This window comes from Ostrea edulis, chromosome 3, assembly GCF_947568905.1.
Source record: "Ostrea edulis chromosome 3, xbOstEdul1.1, whole genome shotgun sequence".
NCBI classification, from domain to species: Eukaryota; Metazoa; Mollusca; class Bivalvia; order Ostreida; family Ostreidae; genus Ostrea; species Ostrea edulis.
In genome coordinates, this window is record NC_079166.1 from 78,469,985 (window position 1) to 78,493,565 (window position 23,581).

The 23,581-nt window shown below is 35.9% G+C and overlaps 1 protein-coding gene across 3 annotated transcripts in view; it reads left to right on the forward strand.

Moving 5' to 3' along the window:
* Nucleotides 1–264: 264 nt before the first annotated feature.
* The window catches only part of LOC125676208 (uncharacterized), a 441,312-nt gene continuing 417,995 nt past the window's right edge, over nt 265–23,581 (forward strand). For 2 of the 3 annotated variants that reach the window (XR_008801283.1, XM_056159100.1), the window contains exons 1-4: nt 265–499; nt 18,613–18,816; nt 19,089–19,196; nt 20,703–20,778. Coding sequence is in view for 2 of the 3 variants with exons in the window: in XM_056159100.1 (XP_056015075.1) it covers nt 18,624–18,816; nt 19,089–19,196; nt 20,703–20,778 (377 nt within the window). In the remaining variant the exon portion in view is untranslated. Of the gene's footprint in view, nt 500–14,442; nt 14,493–18,612; nt 18,817–19,088; nt 19,197–20,702; nt 20,779–23,581 lie in introns of all 3 variants that reach the window. The other variant, XM_056159101.1, reaches the window with a different exon arrangement.

Consider the following 23,581-nt stretch of genomic DNA (forward strand, 5'->3'; position numbering starts at 1 on the left):
TCAAAAACACCCCACTCTCCTATGACAGGAACAAGGGTGTAAATTACTTATTACATGTAATCTAAAGACAAAACCTTATGTTTGGTATCTGATGATTGGTGACCTTTTCCGCCATTCAAAACGACTGTGATTAATATCGCTTAGTCAATGTGTAGCACACGAGTCGATTCAATCCGGCATTAATCCCCCGTCCTATATATACACACACACAGAGGCATACGATTTTAAATGCACCACGTGATTATGAAAGTGACAACACTTCCCTATGACTTCTTGGCTACATGCCTCAAATAACCTCTTGCATATTTATAATGGGATTGTTTTAGCCAATCATAAAACCACAGAGCAGATAATATCTATAGATATCCGTTCAAATTTGATGTCGATTTTGTTCTAAGTATGTCACCATTGTTGCGCCGCATTTGACTTTCTATTATCAAAATCAACAGATGAATAGAATGAAGATATGTAAAGGAGGCTAAGAAGAAACCGTAGTCATGTAAGTACATGTATACCGAATTACTTTTATAATTGTTGTTTTACTTTCGTTTAATTCGATAGTCATTTGTGTGTGGACTATCGTACACATGTATAATTATGGTTTTATATTCGTTTAATTCGATAGTCTTTTGTGTGTGGACTGTGATACACATGCATAATTATGGGTTTACTTTCGTTTAACTCGATAGTCATTTGTGTGTGGATTGTGGTACATATGTATAATTATGGGTTTACTTTCGTTTAATTCGATAGTCATTTGTGTGTGGACTATGGTACATATGTATGATTATAGTGTAACCGGTCGACAGATCAGGACAATATTCTTGGGTTTTCAAATATTATATTCTATGGAAAAAACCAGTCTGCATAACCCTATACAATATAATTGCATCATAAGTTACGTGCTTCAACCTTGACGGTGTGCGTAGGTATGGGGTGGACAGGTAAAATGGTTTTTAGTTGGCATGTGAACACAACTCACACACACACTCTCTCATACACTCTTTCTATCTCTAACACAAAGGACATAAAACAACCCGAAAAACAAGTAGGTGGATCCAAGATCCAACATCTGGCTACATATTTCCCCTGCCAGGAGAAAATGGCTCCTGACATTATCTTACTTGACAAGGATACCAGGGCATAGGTCAAGTGGCAAGAAAAATACCATCATACATCAGTGGTGACACTGATGATGAACAAACTCCTAGCTGTCATCCTAATATATATACTTGTATTAATAACGTACAGATGTATATGGACAATAAAAACAACAAATTAAAAAATATATATACGCACAAACACACAGAACAAACTAAACAGGTGTTTTTTAACGCATGCACCTCTGATGCACTTATACCAGTGTCTGTAAGTAAACATATTTCTGGTTCACATCCTGTACGTACTGCCACTCTCCATATCGCTCTGGAGGTCTACAAACTCTAGTGGTTCTTCTGAGTGGCGGAGTACTACATCTGGGTGAAATCACTGAAATTGAAGATCTTGAGAAAGAAGATGGTATGGTAGAATGATGTGGAGAAGATTGATGTAGAGAGGATAGAGACTCTCGTCGATGACGACGCTGAGGGATTATGTACACTCCTCTGTCACTTTCATCTGAAGATTCCGAAGAACTTTGGGATGAATCATCTGAAGAAATAGTGGCTGGATTCTGATAGTTTTTTTTTCTGTTTGACCTGTTTGGAAACTAAATAAGAATTAAGATTAGTTGGAATACAATTGAAAGGCAAAAGAAACTTTCTATGGAGGGTACGAACAGATCCTTTTCCGTCCTCACGTTTGACGACATAAACATGAATATCTAAAGTTGGTATTTTAAAAGTAACATAAATATCTCTATCCCACTTGTCTGCAAGCTTATGTTTTTCTTTAAAACCAACGTTTCTTACAAGAACTTTATCCCCAATTTCTAACTTTGAATCTTTCACTTTTCTGTCAAAATTTTCTTTATTTTTGTCTGAAATTTTCTTTGATTCTTCTGCAGCAACTTTGTAAGAATACTGTAACCTGTCTTGAAGTTTATGTACATAAAACTGATGATCTTTTGATCCTTCATTTCCTGGTTCTATTCCTAAAAATGCATCAATTGACAAGCGCGGGTGCCATCCAAACATTAGAAAATGTGGTGAATACCCAGTGACATCATTTTTAACTGAATTATAAGCATACACTAAAGATGATACATATGATTTCCAGTCTAATTTTTCATTTTCCTCTAGAGTACTTAACATTTTGATGAGAGTCTGATTAAAGCGTTCTACTGATCCATTGCCTTCGGGATGATATGGCGTCGTTCTTGATTTTTTTATGTTTGCTATCTTACAAAATTCTTTGATGACCTTGCTCTTAAAATTTCTTCCCTGGTCGCTATGCAGTCTATCAGGAAAACTGTAGTGAACAATGAAATTTTCATATAAGGCTTTGGCTGTTGTGGTTGCTAATTGATTTTTGCATGGAACTGCACAGGCATATCTGGTAAAGTGGTCTGTCATAACAAGAATATTTTCGAATCCCCCTTTACTTTTTTCTAAAGACAAAAAAATCAATACAGACAATATCTAATGACTTGGTGGAAGTAATGGGACAAAGATCGGCTCTCGGTCTGACAGGTGTTTTGCTTCTTATACATCTCTCACAGTTTTCTACTCTAACTTTAATATCTTTCTCTAAACCTGGCTAATAAACTCTTTTCCTGGCTAACGAAACTGTTTTCTCTATGCCTGGATGCCCTACTTCTTTGTGCAATCCAACAAATACTACCTCTTTAAAATGATCTGGCAAACAAAGTTATAAGACTCTTTCTCTATCTAAGAATGAAATTCTGTACAAGACCTTATTGATGATTTGAAGTTTCTTCCTTGCTCTCAAATATTTTTGAGCTTGCTTTGTTTCATTCCTACCCTTCTCTCCCTGCTCTAAAATCTCTATGACTCTGGCTATAGTTATGTCATCTTTCTGTTCTTTCCTCCAGTCAATATCTGACATATCTGTAGTTGGAAAGGCATCATCCAATGACAAATTCTGTGATAAAGTTTCTGCAGCTAAAACATCCAAAGAAGCTGAATTACAAATGGATTTAACTGAGTCTGAAAATAAACAGGATTTCCTAGAAAGAGCATCTGCATCAGAGTTGAATTTTCCTAGTCTGTAAGAAATGCTGAAACTGTAATCTGCAAGTGCCGAAACCCATCGATGGCTAGTTGCATCTAATTTAGCTTTGGATAACATATATGTCAGTGGATTGTTGTCTGTTGCAACTTCAAACTGATTTCCATACAAGTAATCATGGAAATTGTCAGTAATGGACCATTTCAATGCCAAAAAACCCGATGGTTTTCCGGTTATCGTTTTATTCTATTGTATTATGTGCTATTTCTCTACAATTAATCCTCCGCTATAACTATTTAAGTAATTATAGCTAAATTGACACTGCAGGAAAGCATCATATTTTTTAAAAGGGACGTAGGACAGTAGAAATAAAATCAATGGCAGTTGTTTTCTCAGAACGTCTTGACAAGTATTGTAAAGAAATTGTCTTGCCAAATCATCAAAATCCTAATTCGGTGGGGGGAGGGGATATATTGTTGTTGCTTAAAAAATAAGTCCATCTACCCATGCAGATTTCAATTTCAATTTCAATGAGCAGGATAGTTTCGCTCTGCATGTCTTAAACCTCTATTCGCATAGGCAATTACCTTTTCTACCTCATCATGTTTCTGGTACAACACTGCTCCCAGTCCATAACTACTGGAATCTGTATGAACAATAAATGGCTTAGAGTAGTCTGCATAAGCTAATATTGGAGGTGTGGGGTGGACAGGTAAAAATGGTTTTTTAGTAGGCATGTGAACACAACTCACACACACACTCTCTCTCTCTCATACACTATTTCTATCTCTAGCACAAAGGACATAAAACAACCCGAAAACAAGTAGGTGGATCCAAGATCCAACACCTGGCTACAATGGTTTTACTTTCGTTTAATTCGATAGTCATTTGTGTGTGGACTATGGTACACATGTATAATTATGGGTTTACTTTCGTTTAATTCGATATTAATTTGTGTGTGGACTATGGTAGACATATATAGTTATGGTTTTACTTTCGTTTAATTCTATATTTATTTGTGTGTGGACTATTGTAGACATGTATAATTATGGTTTTCGGGTTATCATTTTATTCTATTGTATTATGTGCTATTTCTCTACAATTAATCCTCCGCTATAACTATTTAAGTAATTATAGCTAAATTGACACTGCAGGAACGCATCATATTTTTTAAAAGGGACGTAGGACAGTAGAAATAAAATCAATGGCAGTTGTTTTCTCAGAACGTCTTGACAAGTATATTAAAAGAAGTTTTCTTGCCAAATCATCAAAATCCTAATTCGGTGGGGGGGATATATTGTTGTTGCTTAAAAAATAAGTCCATCTACCCATGCAGATTTCAATTTCAATTTCAATGAGCAGGATAGTTTCGCTCTGCATGTCTTAAACCTCTATTCGCATAGGCAATTACCTTTTCTACCTCATCATGTTTCTGGTACAACACTGCTCCCAGTCCATAACTACTGGAATCTGTATGAACAATAAATGGCTTAGAGTAGTCTGCATAAGCTAATATTGGAGGTGTGGGGTGGACAGGTAAAAATGGTTTTTTAGTAGGCATGTGAACACAACTCACACACACACACTCTCTCTCTCTCATACACTATTTCTATCTCTAGCACAAAGGACATAAAACAACCCGAAAAACAAGTAGGTGGATCCAAGATCCAACACCTGGCTACAATGGTTTTACTTTCGTTTAATTCGATAGTCATTTGTGTGTGGACTATGGTACACATGTATAATTATGGGTTTACTTTCGTTTAATTCGATATTGATTTGTGTGTGGACTATGGTAGACATATATAGTTATGGTTTTACTTTCGTTTAATTCTATATTTATTTGTGTGTGGACTATTGTAGACATGTATAATTATGGTTTTCGGGTTATCATTTTATTCTATTGTATTATGTGCTATTTCTCTACAATTAATCCTCCGCTATAACTATTTAAGTAATTATAGCTAAATTGACACTGCAGGAACGCATCATATTTTTTAAAAGGGACGTAGGACAGTAGAAATAAAATCAATGGCAGTTGTTTTCTCAGAACGTCTTGACAAGTATATTAAAAGAAGTTTTCTTGCCAAATCATCAAAATCCTAATTCGGGGGGGGGGGGGGGGGTTGTTATATTGTTGTTGCTTAAAAAATAAGTCCATCTACCCATGTAGATTTCAATTTCTTAAATTATGCGGTGGTGTTAGGGGTTAGGTAGTATCTTTTACTATCAGTGGATCATTTTTACTTGCCAAACTGCAGTTCTCTCATTTCTTATTTCGTAGAAGGGAGGCTTCTAATATTCTATACAAACCTTCAAACTTTCATTCTTTTAATTTATTGAAATCGGATAGGGGACAGTCACCCAATGTATTTAATTTTATTGGATGACAAATTAACAAATATTAGTCATCGTGGTAAAAAGTGATTCCTTGTGCTAGTGACTTGTATGTACGGTGCATTCTAATCAAAATCAGCACCTCGATCTTATATTCTCGTTACGGGAGCGGATAACAGCACTGATTTTGATCAGGTTGTTGTAGCGAATTCAGGCGCGGATCCGGGATTTAAGTTTGATACAACATCAGTGATTCTAAGGTAATATGGTGTACCTGGAATCCATTTTTTTCTATATACATATTTCCCCTCAATATACAGGTAAAAACGCCAAAACGACAAGTTTGTAACAAACTTGTAACTCTCATTGCGTTGAACTTCATGATATGAAAAATTATAGTTGAAAGAAGCTGATTTAATACGGATATAATACGGTTCTAATTTGAAATATCGTACTGGTACATCTACATATAGGTGTGGTGTAATGCTGGTTGCACATGTATCTCGAGCTTCATAAAATGGTCGATTTAACATTATCCTCTTCGGATTTAGAGGTTTATGAGCGAGATCGGGACTGGCATCTTCTTGTTTTCTTGAGATGAATAAATGTGTGTTAGCTTCTATTCCAGCTGTATGAACAAGTATGTATCTCAATGATCTTTGTTGTGCTGTGTTTACAGAGTGTTTAGGCCGGATGCTGATCTTACGTACCTACTATTAAACCAAATTTCCTTGTCACGATACATATATGGCTATGCGTTTTATGAGGAAGAATTATTAGAGGAGTTGTGACTTGGAGTTTTCCCGGAAGTTCGTTTAATAAAGCAGACACGTTATTGTACATTGCTCTAGCTACCCCCCTCCCTCCACTCCGGGAATGTCCAAGCAACAATAAACATGAGACACACAGGCCTTATCGGTCACCTGAATACTAGTGAAAAAGTATCACTACTTCCATGGGCTATGCAATCTAGAAATATTTTCCTGTTCTGAATATCTAAACTAAATTCTAATGTTCACCAACAGTATAAAACAAGATGTTTTCTTAAAACTTCGCTGCCCTCAATAGTGTATACACTGATGAAAGGCTTTAAATAATAGGTGTATTAACATTAAAACATCAAAATATATGACTAATTTGGACTCATCCTAATGTCATAACCCTGGGTTGTGAAATTCACCATTTTTTGTACATCCTTTTCTGCTATTCCTAAGTATGCATTTAAATTTTATACAATATCTGCAAACTTACACATAAATACTATATATTAAGATTTGCCCTACCCTAGGGATAAAACCCTTACTCGCCAGGGAAAAATTAAATTTACAAGTTTGGTAAAAGACTACCTGCTCTACCCATTTAGTTTCAATTTAGCATCAAAAGCACTAAAGAAAATGTTATTTAAGTGTTTTACACATAAACACTATATAACAAGTTTGGCCTCGTCCCGGGATCAGAACCCGTACCTCCGGGGTCATGAAATGTGCAACTGTGGTAGAGGCCTTCCTGCTCTACATCACTATGCATTTAGTTTTTCATACATGTGTGTGGTTCTTGAGAAGAAGATTTTTGAAAATTGGTAAACTCTGGGCAGTTTTTGCCCTGTCCTTTAGGCTTCAGGGGTGCAGGAATCCTAAAATTTACAATGTATGTTCCTTTTGTTCCAAAATGTTGCATACTAAATTTGAAAAGAATTGGAATGATAGTTATCAAGAAAAGTTAAAGAAATGTATATTGTTCACACATTTAATAACTGACCATTTTGGCCCCACCCTGAAACCAAAAGCCCTACCAATCAAATTTACCATTTTGGTAAAGGACTACCTGTTCTTTCTAAATATCTATTTATTTTCAATTTAGTATCAATAGCACTAAAGAAGATGTCAATTAAGTGTTTTACACATAAACACTATATAACAAGTTTGGTCCCGCCCTGAGGTCAGAACCCCTACCCCAGGGTTCATGAAATTTACAATTTTGGTAGCGGCCTTTCTGTTCTACATCACGATGTATTTGGGTTTTCTTACATGTGTGTGATTCTTGAAAAGATATTTGAAAATGTTGGGCAGTTTTTGCGCCGTCCCTAGGGCTCCAGGGGTGCTCGAGTCCTGAAATTTACAAGTTATGTCCCCCTTGTCCCAAAGATACTTCATACTAAATTTAAAAACAATTTAACTGGTTTATTAAGAAGTTAAAAATGTTCAATTGTTAACGCACAACGCACGACGGACGACAACCAATTGCAATAGGTCACCTGAGTTTAGTGACCTAAAAATCAACACAGCCAATTTGGATATGTCTGAAAGCATTTGTAATATTCATTCAGATTAAGGGGGAAGCTTTACTATATAGCAAATTATTCGGGGTCTAATCTTCCATGCATGGATACATATTGGTTATATTGCCAAAAAGATTCCCAGGGGATATTGACTATATAGTCCTTATTTCGCGAGTTCTGTTGTCGTTGTGGCGGACTGATTTGCCGATGCAGTCTGTCGTTGGGTCGAATGCTGTCTGACGTGTTTCATACCGTTTGTTGGACTGTTCTTGGCGCACTGGTTTTGGCTACTTATGGCTCCGTTTGTATGGTCGAGGTATAGGGCTCACGGCATGTGTGACCGGTCGACAGGGAATGTCTACTCCTCCTAGGCACCTAATCCCACCTCATGTGTGTCTAGGTGTCAATGTATGCTGAAATATATATTTTGTATTGTTTATAGGAGTTATGAGATTGACCAATGTTCCTTATCTTCACCTTTCATTGTAAAGTATGCGAAGGGGGGGGGGTCACTATATTCCAAATATTCGGAGGGGGTGTTTTTGTTTTGGAAACATTCTGAGGTAATGTTTGTTCTACAGAAGGTTTACTTAATTTCAATGGACAATTATAATGTTTTGATAATTGACATAAAAGCTGGAAATACAGTAAGCCTTTGTAAATCACCAAACACTTTATTTAGATATGAAATCAATGAAATGTATTCCATATAATTAATTTCGGATATAGGTGCAGATATAAATGTGTTGGGATCTGGATCTGGACCCCTTTCGATGTGTAGGGATCGGGATCAGGATCTGGACCCTTTTTGATGTGTTGGGATTGGGATCTAGACCCCTTTTGAAATGGTTTAGGAGTAGATATATTTCCATATTTTGTGTTGTTTCAGTTGTGAAGGAGCAAATGTTACTCTATAGTATAGGGTGGGTATCCCTATAGAGCGCCAAATCAAGATAAACTCAAATAATTGAGGACATATATAATTATTTGAAGATATCAGCAATTAACTTGATGCACACAACAATTCAAATTAAAGATCTCTTCGAATGAATAATGATATCTTCAATTCTGAATTATTGCATGTATTAAATGGATTGTTGATAGCATTTATTTATCATTCTGCCGAATTGAACATGGTGAAGGTTTTTGGTAAAGGTTTTCTTTTATAAAAATCATTAAAACCTTTTACCAATTGTGCAAAAACTAAATTATAGCTCTCCTCAACTGAAGTAGTGATGCGCTCAATGAGTCTCTATGAATAAGAGCGACTCCATTATAATCAGAGATATATTCAATTGAACACATTCACAATTTAATTAATGATCTCTTTAATTTAATTGTTGCTCTCTTTTAAAAAACTTACTTGCACACTAATATCTTACACAAAATCGTTGTAAACAATTAAAGATATTTACAATTGAATTAAAGAGATCATCAGATCATTTATATCGAGCTCCAAATTAGATTTGCAAGAAATGATTCTGCTACAATGAGGGGCTCATCAATTTCATTTTAACTTTAAAATGATGAGCATGATAATTGAGAACATCAAATTAATTTTTGTTCTCATAAACTGATTTAATGCGCAAATCAAATCAATCATTGGTTAAAGGTGAAGATCAAGGACATCGATCAATCTCTCTCAATAATTAAATTGACGGTCGTATAAATTCAATTATTGGGTGCAGTAATTAAATTGATGCGCATATATGAATTGAGTTGATGAGAGCAATGACTTATTTGATGTTCGCTTTTAGTCAGTTAATGAGCAGATGTCTTAGATGTTCTTCTAATTTCATTTTCAAATTTCGCTCTATATACCCATATCCTTCGAAAAAATGCATTAGTTCGACCTAACTGAACCTAACACCCTCTAAAGGTAGTAAACGGTACAAGTTACATGTAACACATCAACATTGTATATGTGTGATAGAGTGTCAAATGAAGTATTGAAACGTCCCTCAACATATTTATCTAAAACACTGGAATTATAGTGGGCTTAAAACTTTCGGGTTTTCGCTTTATTCTGTTGCACTGTGCTATATCTCTACAAATGTCCCTCCATTATAACAATGAAAGGTGAAGATAACGAACGGTGATCAATCTCATAACTCCTAAAAGCAATACAAAATTTGGGCAAACATGGACACCTGGACACACCAGAGGGGGATCAGGTGCCTAGGAGGAGTAAGTAATTACATATGTATAACTAAATTGACATTGGCGAAACGTATAGTAAGAACAAAATTAATAGCAGTTTTTTTTCTCAAGAAATCTTCACAAGGATATAAAAAGAGGTTTTCTTGCCTAATCTTCAAATTCTTAATTCAAGGGGGAGGGGAGTCTGCTGTAGTTGCTTAAAAATAAGTCTATCGACCCAGATTTCAATTTCTTAAATCATGCAGGGGTGTTAAGGGTTCGTTAGTATATTCTACTTTCAGTGGATATTTTTTATTTGCCAAACTCCAATTCTTTAATTTCTTATTTCGTGGAAAGGAGGCTTCTAATATTCTATACAAACCTCCAAACTTTCATTCTTATAATGAAATGCAGTCACCCAATGTATTCAATTTTATTGCATGACAAATTAACAAATATTAGTCATTGTCGTAAAAAGTGATTCCTTTTGCTAGTGAATTGTATGTACGGTGCAGTCTAATCACAACCAGCACCTCGATCTTGTTCCGAGTTATCTTATAGTCTCGTTACGGGAGCGGATAAAGGAGCTGATTTTGATCAGGGTAGCGAATTCAGGCGTGGATCCAGGATTAAAGTTTGATACCACAGTGATTCCAAGGTAAAATGGGGTACCTGGAATACGGTTTTCGCATAAACATATGTGCATATCCCCCCTCAATATACATATAAAAAGCTATTGTATTGTACCCGTCAAAACGACAAGTTTGAAACAAACTTTTAATTTCCATTGCGTTGAATTTCATGATCCGAAAAATCACAGTTGAAAGAAGCTAATTAAATACGAATATAAAAAGGTCGTAATTTCAACGATTATAATGGTAGGTGTCCCGTATTGGTGGTTGCACACCTGTGATTTGTCTCGAGGTTCATAATATTACCGAGTTGGAATTTCTTAGGATTTGAGAGTTTTTGTGCAAGATCGGAACTGGCATATGTTCATTTTCTGAGATGAATTAATGCGTGTTAGCTTTCTAATTAATTGTCAATCGTGATAAGTATATATATATATATATATATATATATCATTGCTCCCTGTCGTGTTTACATAGTGTTAAGGCCGGGTGCTGATTTTAACTATCTACTATTAAACCGAATTTCTTTGTCATGATACATATATGGTTATGCGTTTTGTTGAGGAAGAATTGTTAGAGAGGTTGTCACTTGGAGTTTTCCCGGAAGTTCGTTTGATAAAGCAGACACGTTATTGCACATTGCTTTAGCTTACCCCCCCCCACCCCCGGGAATCCCCAAACAACAATAAAGTATTAACACGGCCAATTTGGATATTTCTGAAAGCATTTGCAATATTCATTCAGATTAAGGGGGGAGCTTTACTATATAACACACTATCCGGGGTCTAATGTTCAGTGTATGGAGAAATGCTTGTTATATTGGCAAAAAAATCCCAGGGGATATTGACTATATAGTCGAAATTTCGAGAGTTTTGTGGTCGTTGTGGCGGTCTGATTTGCCGAAGCCGCCTGTCGTTGGGTCGAATGCTGTCTGGCGTCTTTCATACCAATTTATTGACCGTTCTTGGCGCATTGGTTTTGGCTATGGATGGCTCCGTTTGTCTGGTCGAGATATAGGGCTCACGGCGGGTGTGACAGATCGAAAGGGGATGATTTCTCCTCCTAGGTACCTAATCCCACCTCTGGTGTGTCCACGGGTCCATGTTTGCCCAAATATCTATTTTGTGTTGCTTAGAGGAGTTATGGGATTGATCACTGTTCGTTATCTTCACCTTTCATTGGAAAGTATGCGGGGGGCGGGGGTCACTATATTCCAAATATTCGGAGGGGGTGTTTGTTTGCAAACATTCCGAAGTAAGCTTTGCTCTACAGAGGGTTTGCTTAATTTTAATGAACGATTTTTTTTTGATAATTGACATAAAAATTGGAAATACAGTAAGTCTTTGTAAATCACAAAACAATTTGTTTAGATCTCAAATGAAAGAAATATATCCCATATAATTAATTTCGAATATAGGTGCAGATATAAATGTGTTGGGATCGGGATCTGGACCCCTTTTGGTGTGTTGGGATCCGGATCTGGACCATTTTTGATGTGTTGGGATAGGGATCTGGACCCCTTTTGATGTGTTGTGATCGGGATCTGGACCCTTTTTGAAATGGTTTAGGAATATATAGATTTGCATATTTTGTGTCGTTTCAGTTGTGAAGTAGCAAGTGTTACTCCATAGTTTGGGTTGGCTATCCCTGTAGAGCGCCAAACTAACATAAACTCAAATAATTGAAGACATATATAATTATTTGAAGATATCAGCATTTCAGTTGTTGCACACAACAATTCAAATTAAAGATCCCTTCGAATAAATAATGATATCTTCAATTCTGAATTATTGTATGCATCAATTGGATTGTTGATAACATTAGTTTATCATTCTGACAAATTGAACATGGTGAAGGTTTTTGGTAAAGGTTTTATTGATAAAAATCAATTAGACCTTTACCAATTGTGCAAAATCTAAATTATTGCTCTCCTCAACTGAAGTAGTGATGCGCGCAATAAGTCTTTATCAGTGAGAGCGACTCTATTATAATCAGAGATATATTCAATTGAACACATCCACAATTGAATTAATTATCTGTTTAACTCAATTGTTGCTCTCTTTTAAAAAAAACTTATTTGCGCAGTAATATCTTACACAAAATCGTTGTAAACAATTAAAGATATCTCCAATTGAATTAAAGATACGATAAGATCATTTATACAGAGCTCCAAATTAGGTTTGTAAGCAATGATTCTGCTACAATGAGGGGGTCATCAATTTCAGTTCAACTTTAAAATGATAAGCATAATAATTGAGGACATCAAATTAATTATTGTTCTCATAAACTGATTTAATGCGCACAACAAATCAATCATTGCTGAAAGGTAAAGCTAAAGCACATTGATCAATCTCTTTCAATAATTGAATAGATGGTCGTATAAATTCAATTATTGAGTGCAGTAATTAAATTGATGCGCATATATGAATTGAGTTGATGAGAGCAACAAATGATTTAATGCTCGCTTTAAATCAGTTGATGAGCAGATGTCTTAGATGTTTTCAAATTTCATTTTCACATTTCGATCTATATACGCAAGTCCTTCGGAAAAATGCATTAGTTGGACCTAACTGAACCTAACACCCTCTAAAGGTAGTAAACGGTACGAGTTACATGTAACACATCAACATTGTCTGTGTGTGATACAGTGTCAAATGAAGTATTGAAACGTCCCTCAACATATTTAGCTAAACACCGAAATTATAATGGCCTTGTATCCAGAACAGTCGACGTAAAACGTTCAGGACAAAACAAGTTTGTGATGAACAACGCATGTACAACTACGACTATGACGTAGACAAGATAAGTTAACATTCAAATATTTCTCAGTGTTAACAATATACATACTAATTGTCCTTTTATTGAAAATGGATATTAAAGGCATTTTAACAACTCAACTTTATGACAAGAGGTCCATGGGCCACATCGCTCACCTGGGTCAACTTGGACCATATTTAAACATGTTCCTTAAATATTCGCATCTAGCACCTTAGTCCCTATTGTGTCCCCCACCTACCACCGAAGGCCCTGACTTTACAAACTTGAATCAGCACTATATCAGGAAGCTTTCATGTAAATGTAAACTTCTTTGGTTTAATGTTTCTTTAGAAGACAATTTTAAAAGATTTTTTCTATATAATTGTATGCAAAACTTTGATCCACTGTTGTGGCTTCATCCTATCCCCAGCTAGGGTATGCTTTTAACAAACTGGAATCAGCACTATGTCTGGAAGCTTTCATGTAAATTTCTGCTTTTCTGGCCCAGTGGTTCTTGTGAGAATATCTTCAAAGATTTTCCCTAAATACAGTATATGCATGTAAAACTTTGATCTCCTGTGGTGGGACTCAGTAACCGTGGCTAACAATGATGCAAATCAGTCAACAAATCGTTTGGATTTTCCAACTTTATTTCATCATCAATTATATTCCTTCACATTCCCTATAAACATTTCATATATGATTATTTCACTTTCAACCCCCCCCCCCCCATGAAAGGAACAAGGGTGTACATTACTTATTACATGTAATCTAAAGAGAAAATCTTACGTTTGGTATCTGATGGTTGGTGACTTTTTCCGCTATTCAGAGTGACTGTGATAAATATCGCTTAGTCAATGTGTAACAGACGAGTCGATTCAATTCGGCATTAACCCCCCGCCCTATATACACCTACAGAGGCATCAGATTTTAAATGTACCACGTGATTTCGTAAGTGACAAAACACTTCCCTAGTATTCCTGGGTTACATGCCTCAAATAACCTCGTACATATTTATAATGGGATAATATTCTTTTAGCCAGTCATAAAACCACAGAGCAGATAATATATATAGATATCCGTTCAAATTTGATGTCGATTCTGTTGAATATTTTTAAGTATGTCATCATTGTTGCACTGCATTTGACTCTCTATTATCAAAATCAACAGATGAATAGAATGAAAATATGTAAAGGTGGCTAAGAAGAAACCGTGGTCATGTAAGTACATGTATACCGAATAACTTTTATAATTGTGGTTTTACTTTCGTTTAATTCGATAGTCATTTGTGTGTGGACTATGGTACACATGTATAATTGTGGTTTTACTTTCGTTTAATTCGATAGTCATTTGTGTGTGGAGTATGGTACACATCTATAATTGTGGTTTTACTTTCGTTTAATTCGATAGTCATTTGTTTGTGGACTGTGGTACACACGTATTGTTTTACTTTCATTTGATTCAATGTTTATTTGTGTGTGGACTATGGTACACATGTATAATTATGATTTTCGGGTTTTAGCTTTATTCTGTTGCACTTTGTGCTATATCACTACAATTGTTCCTCCACTATAACAATTTAAGTAATTATAACTAAATTGACATTGCCGAAACGTATAGTAAGAACAAAATTAATGGCAGTTGTTTTCTCAAAAAATCTTGATAAGGATATAAAAAGAGGTGTTCTTGCCAAATCTTCAAAATCCTATTTCAAGACGGGGGGGGGGGGGGGTGTCTGCTGTGGTTGCTTAAAAATAAGTCTATCGACCCAGATTTCAATTTCTTAAATCATGCGGGGGTGTTAGGGGTTAGTTAGTATATTCTACTATCAGTGGATCATTTTTATTTGCGAAACTGTAATTCTTTAATTTATTATTTCGTGGAAAGGAGGCGTCTACTATTCTATACGAACCTTCAAACTTTCATTCTTTTAATTTATTCAAATTGGATAGGGGACAGTCACCCAATGTATTTAATTTTATTGCATGACAAATTAGCAAATATTAGTCATTGTCGTAAAAAGTGATTCCTTGTGCAAGTGACTTGTATGTACGGTCCAGACTAATCAAAATCAGCCCCTCGATCTCGTTCCGAGTTATCTTATATTCTCGTAACGGGAGCGGTAACGGAGCTGATTTGATCAGGTTGGTATAGCGAATTCAGGAGCGGATCCAGGAAGTTGATACCACAGTGATTTTAAGGTAATATGGTGTCCCTGGAATCCAGTTTTCCTATACACATATTTCCCCTCAATATACAGGTTAAAAAACGTCAAAACGACAAGTTTGTAACAAACGTTTAACTCTCATTGCGTTGAACGTGATGGTTTGAAAAATCATAGCTGAAAGAAACTGATTTAATAGGGATATAAAAAGGTCGTAACCTGAACGATTGGAATGGTAGGTGTCACGGTCTGCTGGTTGCACACCAGTGATTTGTCTCGAGATTCATGATCTTTGAATTTCATCGAATTAGGAGTTTTCGTGCAAGACTGGTACATGTTCGTTTCCTAAGATGAATAAGTGCGTGTTAACTTTCTAATTATACGAATTATGATAAATATATATCTCATTGATTTATGTCGTGTTTACTGAGTGTTTAGACCGGATTCTGATTTTAAGTATCTACTATAAAACCGAATTTCCGTGCCACGATGCACATATGGCTATGCATTTTGTTGAGGAAGAATTGTTAGAGAAGTTGTGACTTGGAATTTTCCCGGAAGTTCGTTTAAAGCAATACAATCTGTAACTGACGGCAATTTTTTTTCAACTTTGCAATTATGCATAAATTAATTCCTATCGGTATAACTAGTATAATCCCCAAGATCTGAAGAAAAAAGCAGCAAAATAAACAAGGGAATATCGTTTGAGAGCATACCTACAATGATATTTTCATATAAAACGTCATTGCGTTATATACACAGAAATGAGAACGATGATTGCCGAACATAATCAGGTTGCTGCGACCGAAGTTTTATACGGAGATGAAAACTGACACGAGTAACTACACTTGTCGTTTGTTTTGAACTATTACACGAATGACAAGAAGTACTATAAGTGTAAAAAAGTAATACATGTAATTACGCAAATGTGCCACGCAAATGAAATTTTGATAGTAAATTTTCTATAAAATTGGCATGTTGAATTGTTTAAAAATCCGACATGTGCTCAATGCCTCTTTTTCGCTTATTTCTGAACTGCTGACCTCAAAGGTCAATGCACATCGGAGATAATGAGAGGAATTACTGACAGGATGACAATGATTCATGAATCGACACTTTCGGCCGATTTGAGGGGTGTATTGTTTCAGATTCACTCTAATTCTTTTAAGTTATATATATTCAATCACATATGTGTCAAATATTTATTATTTTATTTTTCAACTTCTTTACTGTCAGTCACAGCTTGTATTTGCTTGGGAGTTTTCCCGGAAGTTACTTTAATAAAGCAGAAACGTTATCGTATAGTGGCATTCTGCTCTAGCTATCCCCATCTCCCTGAATGCTGGCTATATACCTGTAAAGGGTATCGAAATATTCACGTACCCCTATTCCATAGTCAGGTACCAGGGGAATCTCACAATACCTTAGTGAATCACTGCATTTATAAAAGGATATAAGGAGACATTAAGGATATTGATTGTATCTTGTTTAACGTCACCCTCGATGAGTTGTCACTCATATGGAGACGTCACCATTGTCGGTAAAAGGCTGCAATAAGCCTATGCTCAATGCTTACGGTTTTTGAGCAGGGAGGGATCTTTATCATGACACCTGCTGCGACAAGGGACCTCGTCTTTTGCTGTCTCATTTGAAGGACCACCCCATTTAGTCGCCTCTATCCACACAATTGAATATTGAAAGCCTTATAATGTATATATACATATTGTGTAAACTTACTACTATTCAGCAATTTAGAAATACTTATCAGAGAAGGACGATATAAAATGCTTTCAAATATATGTGAAGATGACGGACAGTGATCAATATCATCAATCCAATAAATAACAGAAAATTAAGAGTTGGGCAAACACGGTCCTCTGAACAAAACATATTTGGGTCAGGTGTTTAGGAGGAGCCTGCATACCCTGTTAACCGGTTGCATCCACCGTTATCCCTATATCTTGATCAGGTAAACGGAGTTATCTGTGGTCAATGTTAGTCATTGAATATCATTTCAGAAAGCGCACCTTTTGTGTGTCTATAGAAAGCATGGCTTGCTACCATACATTGTGACTATTAATTATATGATATTGAAAAGAAACCCGAATGGGAACTGAATCATTCTCTACCTAAAATCGATAATAAAAATACTCTATATATTTAAAAACATTTGATAACGAAATTGTCGGGAAGTTTCTAGTAAACCGGTACCCAATATCACGCGACTGTACATGATCAGTTATTCCCCTTGCCGTTGCTAAGCGGACTGTAAACACACCGCCATTTGCATTTTCACCTCGGAAGCTGATACGTGAAACTCGCCAATTTTTCGTGAAATAAATTGATTATAAAGTCCAGTGGCGATTGAGAGTAATTAAGCAGGGGCTTGGGGGCGGCAGCCCCTGATAAGTACAGGTGATCATGTGAGTCTATCATATAAATTTTAAAGAAATTTAGCAAGGATGTTTTGGGCAGGCCCCATTTCAGAAGTATCCGTTGGGTAAAATGTAAATCAAAACGTTTTTAAAAGTTTTTTCCCAAATGTTACACATGCTAGAATAATAGTTTGTTTGTAAACTAGGAAAAATCAATATCTCCTCTCAATCCCAGAAGGAATTCGCATTCTTTAACATCAGTGACGATAATATTCAGGAGAATTACGTAAGATAACGCACACGTCACAATCTTCCTAGACAACGGATTCTATCGATTTTGGAACATAAAATGTTCGTCTTTTTGCATTCTGTTTTCAATTTGAATTTACAAAACTGCGTTTAAAAACCAGTCTTTTAAATTTCATTTTAAACAAGGAATTTTGCCGTTTTAACGAATTTACCGATCGCTAACGCGATCGTATATATATATACTAAACCGCCTTCGACGGCACTTATTTTAGCGCGATATTTTGAGGACCGGTATACTAGAAGTGTTCTGGTAGTATATATGTATGTATGTATTTTTGTATGTATGTATGTGTATGTATGTATGTATGTATGTATGTATGTATATGCCTGCTTGCTTACCTTTCAGGAATTTATGTTGTTTCTCTTCAACATAATCCAGGATACCATAGTAATGGGGTTATATATTTGTGAATGCCGTTTGGAATTTAGATTAAGAAGGAACTCTATAATTTTGATAGAATGTTATTGACCTCAATGGTGTTTCCCCCATAGATGTGACACAGATGAACTACGGAGGGTTTGGTTACGTAGCGGACTCATGTCCCAGGAATAGGACAGAATTCACAGATTCAGCAACTAGACTGAACTGTTCAGTGTATGAGAATGGACGCAGTCGATATGTATGTGTCCCTAATATACAGAAATCGGCCATTGTTGAGTTCTGTAACAAAAACGCAGCTAGAGTTTTTAAACAAGGTGAGCATTTTGCAAATGTCTTTGATAAGAATAAATATTTTACAGAGAGTAAAGGGTGATTTATGTATGTCAATGTGGCTGTTCTCCATTTTCTGCCAATCATTTACCTTCAGGTAGAAATCTGGACAACGAAGTAAAACAAAAGTTGCACATATTTTCAAATTGGTGTTGCGACCTCACTATGGTACCTTATGATGACCTTACACACACCATTCTGAGTATGCAATTGACATTGAACCGGTTTTGATTTCATGTTTTCTTTTTCAATCCAGGGAATTGTTTGGAAGTTTCGGATTATGGATTTCTACACCCTTCCAGCTGTCAGTCATTCACAGAAGGATGCCCCTCAGAAAATTACACCACTACTGAACTGTTTAAGTGTAAGTTTATTGAATATGTTCATATACATGATTGGTAACTACCACACATATATGTGATTGCAAGGTACATATACCAAGTTTGGTAATTTCCTCTAACCCAAAGATCATGAAATTTCCGTAAGGCCTTCCTGCTGTACATGATTATGAATTTAGATGTTCATTCAGATTTGTGGTTTAAGATTTGTTTTTTTTTTTAAATTGGTCAATTGTTGGCAGTTTTTGTCCTGCCACTATGGTATCGGGGGTGCAATATTCCCGAAGTTTCCAATTTATGTCACCTTGTCCATATGCTTCATACAAAATTTCAAAAAAATGATAGTAATCAAGAAGTTAGAAATGTTCAATTGTTAACACACACATATGAGTCCTGATATTTACAACTGATACCTCTTGTCCCAATGATGCTTCATATCAAATCCGAAAATAACTGGAAAGAGAATTATTAAACAAAAATAATTTTACAAAATAAATTTTTACCACATACATTTAATCACTATGACCAATTTGGACCCGACCTGATAAAAATCTGTGAAATTTACATGTACAACTTTAGTAAAGGTTTACCTGTTCCTTCTAAATATCTATTTAGCTTCAATTTAGTATCCATAGCATTAAAACAAAATGTAATTTATAGGTTTCACACAAGGAACTATAGTATACCAACTTTGGCTAAACCCTGGGGTCAGAACATTTACCCTGTAGACCATTAAATTACAATTTTGGTAAAAGCCTTCCTGATTTACATATCACTAGGAATTTAGCGTTTCTCACAGATCTGTAGTTGTAGGAAAGACGATTTTTCAAAATTTGTCAATTGTTTGGAAGGTTTTGTTCCACCCCTCTAGGAGTGCATGAAGGAGTCCTGAAATTTACAATTGATATTATTGTCCTAAAGACTCCATACCAAGTATGTAAAGAGTAGTTGAAGGGTATATATATATATATATATATATATGGTATATCTGCAGAAGAAGTTGACCCCAATTGATTTTGAGGTCACATGGTCAAAGACCAAGGGTGAAACTGGACATAGGAAGATACTATCCTCTCAATATATTGGGAACCCTTTGCTTGACATAAATTAAACTTGATACACTGGTACATCCGAAGGTCAAGGGTTAAACCGGACACAATAGTATAGTGTTTTTTATGCTTTGAGAATCGTTTGCTTGATTGGCACCAATGTCAATTGTATGTTCAATGTTTTGAAATGGTTTGACATTACTACCAATAAATTGATGCACATGTATAACCCTTTACAATTAATGTTGCACCTTAGGGCATATATGTTTTACAAACATTTAAGGGGTGTCCCACGTATGAAAGAAGTGGCAATGACATAAATGATAAAAGTATAATTTATCAATGTATGTTTTTTCTAAATTGTATGACTGCTTGATCACCAACTATAACGGTGGTACTACTATAATAAAATTTCTGATATTACAAATATAAAATAACGTTAAATAAAATTACATAAACTCATTCTTCCTCTCTCAACCTCAGATCCCGCCTGTCATCAGATCGACTCAGAGAATGGATGTTATTTGGCAGACCCATCCTGTGAGAATGAGTTAATGATGTAAGTATGAATGAAAATATATATTGTAATCATACTTATAAATGTTATTTGTAGAAGGTGGTATATTTAATTGATTGATTGTATCTTGATTGTATCTTGCTTAATGTCTCTCTTGAGAATTTTTCACTCATCTGGAGATGTCACCAAAACCGGTGAAGGGCTTCAAATGTAGGCCTTTGCTGGGCGCTTACGGCCATTGAATAGTGATGATTCTTTAGCGTGCCACATCTAATGTAACATGGGATATCCATTTTTAAGGTCATTTCGGAGGGCCAGTGACATCCACACCTGATACCGAGTGTTTGGGGATGGAACTGTCACTACCTGTTTTGACGACTTAGATTTGTGCGGCCGGGATCCAAACCCCGACCAGTTAGCTTGCGGGGCGAACTCTCTCTCTCTCTCTCTCTTTCTATCTCTCTCTCTCTTTCTCTCTCTCTCTCTCTATATATATGAAAGGTGAAGATAACGAACAGTGATCAATCTCTTAACTCCTACAAGCAATACAAAATAGATAGTTGGGCAAACACGGACCCCTGGACACACCAGAGGTGAAATAAGGTGCTTAGGAGGAGTATGCATCCCCTGTCGACTGTTCACACCCGCCGTGAACCCTATATCCTGATCAGTTAAACGGAGTTATCCTTAGTCAAAATCCGTGTGACGAGAACGGCCTAACAATCAGTGTGAAACATGTCAGAGAGCATTTGACCCAAAGATAGGTAGTATTGACGAACTAGATCGTTATAACGACCATAAAATTTGCGAAATGCTGACTTCAGTCGAGACTGTTGAAACCCCTGTACCATCAACTTGTTTGTCAGTAGCTTGCCTCCAATTAAAAACTGACTATACGCAGAACAAGCTCTTGCGTATCGAATCAGTTGAGAGATATAAACACCATATGCATGTGATAATGGAATATATAACTAAAATCCAACAAAACGCAACTTTGCCTGTGACCAGATAATGCCATAAACCTATGCCAATGCAATTTAGCTAGTTAATTATAGACCGGCCAGAGCCGGCCAATTCTATGAAATGAACAGGTGTCTGTTACCGCGCAAGTGTTCTAATAAAGATTATATATGAATTGATTTTTAGGCAAGAGTTTTCATGGCCACCAAAATAAATAATTCATAGTATTATACGTAAAACTTCCGACTATTATTTCTAAATGTCATGACTCTTGCACTATATATCTTATTCAATCAGCAATCAATCATCAAAGGTTATTCGCATAGCGATCATTCTATAATTAGAAGACAGAAAAGCAATAGGGCGCACTTGTTTCAGAAATCCGGGCGACGACCCGGTTCACTTTTATCACGTGACTTTTTGACCCGGTTTGACTTGCGAAACTAGTGGGAAATCGGCCGAATATATATCAAAATGTAAAATCAAAAATTATATATTTTTCAAAGAACATCTGCATAACAGATTTCATAAAATGTAACCCATGTGAGTTTAAAAATCATAATTGATGATCAGTTTTATATTCCAACATTTTGTTCACAAACACTGCAGACTGGGCTGTAACTTCCACAGAGAAGCGGTGTTGATCGTATCATCCAGCATTCGGAAACAAAAATGTCAATAAACTTACCTCTAAACTCACTACTTTATGCCAATTGAAATTTAAACTCATTTAATGAATGAAAAATGGATAAATAACGAGCAAGAAAATGTTTTATCTATATTTTCCGCCATATTGTTTTCCATGTGCCCACTCTAAATTTATCGGGTGATCCGGGCTACCTTTTGGTCGACCGGCGGCTTAAAAATACTTGAAACGAAGTTACTTGCCCGCTTCCGGAAGTATCAACCGGCTTGACCCGGACGATGAAACAAGTGCGCCCATAGTGTTTGACGAGCGATGTGTGCTATAGACGCTACGCCTCCAAGCGGTACGTGCACGGATTGCTCGAGTCATAACGTGGCAAACTAGAGCATTTCATGGAATATCGTAAAATTTTGCCAAGATCGTTAGGTTGGGGAAAAAATGTGGGGGGGGGGGGGGGGGGGGGTACAGCCGTATTTAATGTTTATTTCCGTCCAAGTTGTAATACAATAAGAATCCCGAGAAGTTTAAAAGTAATCTGTAATAAACATCAGACACCTGAAAAGAGGGAGAAGTTGTTTTAATAATTCCTTTAAATTTCTTACCTCGCAAAATTAAAAAAAATGAAATCAAAACACTACATCTAAATGTTTGGAGTAAGAGAACATCCCCCGGTTAATATTTTATTCCAATTCTTCTGTGAATTCGATTAAAGCAATACATTTCCGTAACAATTCACTACTACTATCTAAAAGAAATATCACGAGACAGCCCATGGATCGAACTTTAAAAAAAAGAAAGAACCAACTTTGCCTGTAATAATAGCGGAAAATAACGATGTCGAAAACGTTTGGGGCTAATCCTTACCTCCATCCCTAATGCTACATAACTTTATGCAGGTCAAACAAATTAATGTATTAAAGGTTGATTAAAATAAAAAAAAGATATTTTCAAAGTACATATGTATGACAGACGAATTGTAGGTTAAGCTTTAATTTCCAAGATTTACGCCCGTAAGAACGCAATGGATTAAGAAAACCATATCTATTTTCTCAATCTCTACCCAGAGTTGACGTTCCTTGCTCTCATTTACATGTGAGTGTAAGGAACGATAACTCTGGGTAGAGATTGCTATTTTTCACGTTACTATACCGGAAATGTAAATAAGAAGGGCAAATACCAGAGTTCAAGATGCAAACTTTCCGTAAATCGCAAGTTTCGCAAAATAAAAAAATAAAAATC